Raw genomic sequence first — 5,500 nt, 5'->3', positions numbered from 1 at the left:
TAGGCCCAGAAGAAATGGAAAAGATCATTAGGACTGCTTCTTAAACTATGAGCAGCTGGAAAATCGAGTGCCCAAATTTTAGGCAGCTACAACAACGATCTGCCATCCTCCAAAAAAATTCCGTTACCAACGCGTGCCACCAGTACTTAGCGAAATAGAACGACTGGTCCCGTGGTCCCCACGACGTACCACACCAAAAAGGTATACTAGTGTGTTGGCTATTTGAAGCTCTCATCAAATGCCACGAGCAATCGGTGAAAACAATCGTAACTTAAAATAGCTCAATGGTTATTCACTTTGAGTTCACATAAAGTCATGTATAGATAAGAGGCGGATCTTGCCAAAACAACAAAATACGACATCAGGGATATCACCCTACTGTATACATGTCTCAGTTCGTATTGTGTCCCTACACGATTTCTGGTCCTAACGAAGGGTTTTTATGATTATCTGATCACGCATGCATGTCCCAGTAAGATAGGTCTCTCATTGCGACGAATACAATCACTTTGGTTTTCAAAGCAGGCTCAAGTGAATCTCCCGTTTATGATGTTCTCCCACAGGGTTACAATGCGATGTCACCCTTCCTCGTTAAAAAAACATTGAAACATAACATGTAGAGTTGATATTGACTTCTTCTTCACTAAGACCTCCGTATACATTTTTTACAAAATCCATGGAGTTGGAAATAAACAAGTATACATTTCTACTGTTTTGACTATCCGATTGCTAGGTAGTCTTTAGATCAGCGAAGTTGATCCGATGCTTTGTGATCAACAGTGTGTTTGGATTCAACCGAATAAGAACCATATGTGTTGTGAATTCACACAAAAACAGATGACACTGTGAGAGGAGCTTTTTAGTGCCTTTTATGGACAAGGATAGCATAGTGTTATTAAAAACGCACATTATGTGGTCTTGTCCAAGGCAGCCCTGGGGTAGTTTTCGGCCGTTCCGTTGTTTTAAGTTCTCAGACAGTGTCCTTCGATTTCCAATTTTCGTCTGAGTGCGTGCGTGACCTAACATACTGTCAACGTCGACAACGCAGTGTAGTGTAGCGGCGTTACATATGGTAAACAAGTGTTTAGATACTGCGCGAAAAGATTCCGTGGTCAGATAATGATAATTCTTGCCTCAATTGGTCGAGTGGCGCTGTTTTCTAGGACGGTAGTCAAGATAGGCGTATCTGTCTGTTATTCTGGTGCAAAATAATTCACAATGAAGCCGTCCACAGCGGTTTTCATCCCAACTTACATAGTGACGTCCGTGGAGATCAAAATTGTACGAAAAGTGATGTGTTCTGTGGATATCCGGGATAATGATGAAATAACCACTGAAGACCCTTTCAGTCTTCATTTAAAAGAAGCATGAGAACCAAGATGAGTGTCACGCTTCCCATCCTAAATAGGAGTAGTCGAGATGCCAGGATCGGATTCAGACCACGAAACACCCAGGTTGGTAGCTAGTGAGCTAACTTGAGCTCACTTCCAAAGATTGTGGCGTACAACTGCATCTACCATACTAGGAGGGTAGCTAAATTAGTTTCATAAAATGCAAGGGCAAGCAAAAAAGCACATTATTCCACATATGTGGACATTTAAATGAAAACGATTTGTTGCGATTATATGTGGACTTATCGCTGTAATAGAATCCATAGAGAAGAGGATCGTATGCATTGAGTGTTCAGAAGGAGAGGAAAGTGTATTTTCACTCACAAGGTTGCTGGAAACTCTTCGACAACCTTGTGAGTAGTTTCCTTTATGAAAATATACTGCGATATCCCGAATATCGTGCCAACTGAAACACGAAGCGGCCTGTGTACAGCACATTTAGTGAGTGAGTGTATTTCTCGAGGAAAGTGTATTATTTTATGCTTGTTCGAGATCGCGAACGAAAAATAATAATAAAAACTAGACGCGCCACTAGACAGAGCACAAAATTCCGAGTAGGTGCGTACGAACGGGAAGCGAATTCAGATGGATCTAATACACTTTTCCATCTCTGGTCGAAACTAACCCCCCAAAAAAATCACGAAGGGCGCCGTTTTCTCAACACTTTTAACTGACCGATTCGATCTATTTGTGTTTCGGAGATCACGCTGCCCGTTTGGGATAATCGGGAAAAAATGCCGTGCAGCTCAAAGAAAACCTATTTCTGCCGCACCAAATATCAAAACACGGAGTCGAACTCGTCACAGGCAAAATACAAACCTCGGAAACACCGTTCACCATAAATACTCATTTTAAAACTACCAGCAGACTAAATGTTTTCTCAAACATGGTTTACAGTTTGTGGAAGCAACTAAAATAATAGTGAGAAGCGTACTGTTTGTAAACAACCGGAATTCTTCTATGGTATACTCTGGTTTTGATACCTTAGTTAGATGGATTGTAGTCCGCAACACACGAGTGTAGCATTGTAAGTGCATGAATAATTGTTTTCAACATCACCCATAAACTCTGCCCTTTATTTCTGCTGTTTGCTTCGTACTAAGGCAGATCCATGAGTACGCGTAGTCGCACTCCGTACCGTGCGTGCATTTTATGCAAAGAAGTCGGCCTATAATCGGTGGCTGTTGGTACCACAGAAACACAGCTACCAGCTGAATGCCGCAACATAGTGACAAGTATGAATAAATGGCAAACATGGTGTCACTGGAATGTACGCCTTTTCACTTTATTTATTATTACTACTTACTATCATCACAGAATTTTGAATATAGGCTACTTTTAACTGAGACTGTCACAAACAGTTCAACACACGTAGGCCTTTGAACAAGCGCAGAATTTAAGATCGAATGGCATGTGATAGCTGATGCAGTTCAGGTAAAGTGAATTCGTTGCTGAAGGTCGTTGCGGCTGTAATCGACCGTAAACGCCGTATTCTTTAAGTCAATTCTGCTATCGTTCTAATGCTAACTATTGTTCTCAAAATGACTGCCTAAAGCATGGTCTAAAATATTATAATGTTCATCAGTATACATGCACTAGTTTGAGAGTTGTTTCGCGTTAAAAAACAAACAAACAAGTGGCTAATTCCATCGGACCAAATCCACAGATTAAGCGCTCGAATTCCACCAAAAGGACAGCAATCTGACTGATTCACTTCGTTTTTGGATAGGGTGCATTGCTTACTATAAACGAACTAGAACCCTAACCAATCCTCTTTTTGTGGGTTAGGGTGGCGTAAACACGGTGTAGGGAGTGTTCCGAAAACTAAATCAACATCACTCTCGAAGGACTCAAATGTTGGGTAGAACTAATGTGAGGTTGGAATCTGTGGGATACCAAACAGAGTGATCTTACAAACCACGTAACCATCAAGGTATGCGATGGGTTCAAACTGATCTCTATATGAGTTGGCCACGTGTGTAAACTTATCAGAATCATGGGAAATATGTGAGTAGAGAAGCGATAAGCTGAAGAAATTACCATCGATGGCATCCTCCAGTTCATCACTTTCCGAACTATCTCGTTGTTCCAACCCATCCAGCTCAACCATCGCATCGCCCTCTACCTCGTCATTGTCACCAGCCATGTCAACAAGCATATGTCGCGTGTTCTTGGAACGTTTGGGTCTACCAGGTCCCAGTGGTCCCATGGCCAGTTTCGCCGTGGTAACCTCACTGTCTGCATGGGTACACTCTGAAGAACATTGGTGGGAGGCTGTTAAGAGAGAACGCGGAAGATAAAAAACAATTTGCATGGTGATCCAATCTAATCCGAAAAGCTAAGTAGATGACATCAACATGGTCCTTCAGAGCTCTGTATCACCTGGAAAACATTTGTTGACCACCTTATCTACCAGCAGACCAGGTATCAGAACATCATGACCCCTGCTTCCACTAGGGCCGTAGACCAGACCACAGAATATCGCATCTCTTAGTGCCCCTAACAGTGAGAATGATACAACCACAAAATCCGGTCACCATCTTGGAACTGAAGAATTCTCCACCAGAGTGGGATAATCGTCAGGGGTAACTCAGAAACCATTGAGTGTTGTCTTTGCTGCACACATAACAAATAGTGAAGAAGTTACAACAGACCCAGCACAGAAAGGGACACACTGGCTTGCATCCAGTGTGCAGAACTACCCAAACGAAAAGATGTATCGTTCGTTTTGAGAGGCTACTGGAAGCATTCCTGAGCGACTGATAGTTTTTGCCACAAGATACACCCAGCAAGCCCATAAACTCACCGAACGGCGTACAATTACATCTTATCTCACACCATGAACGGCACCGCCTCATTGGCAAACGGTGGCTGGAAGCCTTACGCTAGTGATGGTTACATCAACCCAACCCCGAAATCATGCCACCAGAATCTGGGTCCATTTCCCGAGAAGCTAGCAGCAAAAAGTACATAAACGGTAGTAATACAGTAAATCCAAAGAAAGGCCCGTGGCGAAACTGTTAACACTGCTCAGATGCTCTGGAGGCGAGCTCTCTCGCACTACAACTACAAAAAGAAGCAGATTTAAACCAATCCGACCACACTTGTAAACCTCTAGGGACGCAGAGACGCTTGATGTGCCATCTGCAATCACTGCGTTTCTTGGGAATGCGACTAATGCGTGTGACACTGAAACACAGTGACGTCTGGTCAGGCCTTTTAGCAGCTTCCCAGCTATATGACTACTCGTCACCAACCAACACACGCCGGAATATCCCATGGACTGAGCGCTAAACTGGCAAAACTTCCATTGAAGACTGGGGAATCCGAGACGAAAAAAAGCAGAATGCGTAGTGTCCCAGAGCTTCGGTGCCCTGAAAAACGGCAAAACCGTCTTCGTACTCCCGAGCAGTGGGATATCTTCACACTTGATAACATTAATACTCACTACGCATTCACGCATCCCCGAAATGACACTGGTTCGCGAGCTCTAGCAGTTGAATTTCACTCGAAATCGATTGTCGCCACCACACTTGACGATTGGTACATACGTTGTAGAAAGTAATCGTAAGATTAAAACATACACACAAACCATCACTGAGTGCATAGATAGAAGCAAAAATCCTACTGGTCCCAGCGATTTAAATAGGGTTACTAAAACTGGCAAACTTCACCCCATAGTTTAGATGAAATCTCAACAAAATAACTTCCATCAAGCCTATCTAGCGTTAGCAAAAGCAATAACATCATCATCATCAGCAGCAGCAGCAGCATCGACAGCATTACGTCAGTGTTCAACACTAATGCTTCACTGCCGTACAACCATGACTTATTTGAAAGCCTTATTGTAAAGAAAAGAGTAAAGGTGGACGGGGGAGGGACTTAGTGCTAGCTTAACACAATCATTCCGAGGTGCCTACACCTCCAGATATTCACTCAGGCAATCTGGACAGAAACTGACAACAAGAACGCCACTGACATCGGTTGGCAGCCATATCTTGTAGTGTCTCCAACCAGGCACAGTGAGGATCACGCGGTCCCCATCCTGGAAGGCGAGTAGCACCGACAGCACCCAAGCGTTTCGTGATCTCCTTCATACTCCTCTGCCA

The 5,500-nt window shown here is 43.4% G+C and overlaps 1 protein-coding gene across 1 annotated transcript in view; it reads right to left on the bottom strand.

Annotated features, from left to right (window-relative positions):
• Positions 1 to 3,258: 3,258 nt before the first annotated feature.
• T265_08212 (hypothetical protein) overlaps positions 3,259 to 5,500 on the bottom strand; it is a gene marked incomplete at both ends in the record, with an annotated part of 15,592 nt that continues 13,350 nt past the window's right edge. The window contains one exon of the mRNA XM_009173947.1: positions 3,259 to 3,644. Coding sequence (XP_009172211.1) covers positions 3,259 to 3,644 — 386 coding nt within the window. The remainder of the gene's footprint in view (positions 3,645 to 5,500) is intronic.

This window comes from Opisthorchis viverrini (assembly GCF_000715545.1).
Source record: "Opisthorchis viverrini unplaced genomic scaffold opera_v5_208, whole genome shotgun sequence".
NCBI classification, from domain to species: Eukaryota; Metazoa; Platyhelminthes; class Trematoda; order Opisthorchiida; family Opisthorchiidae; genus Opisthorchis; species Opisthorchis viverrini.
This window is presented reverse-complemented; position numbering and strand designations above follow the sequence as displayed.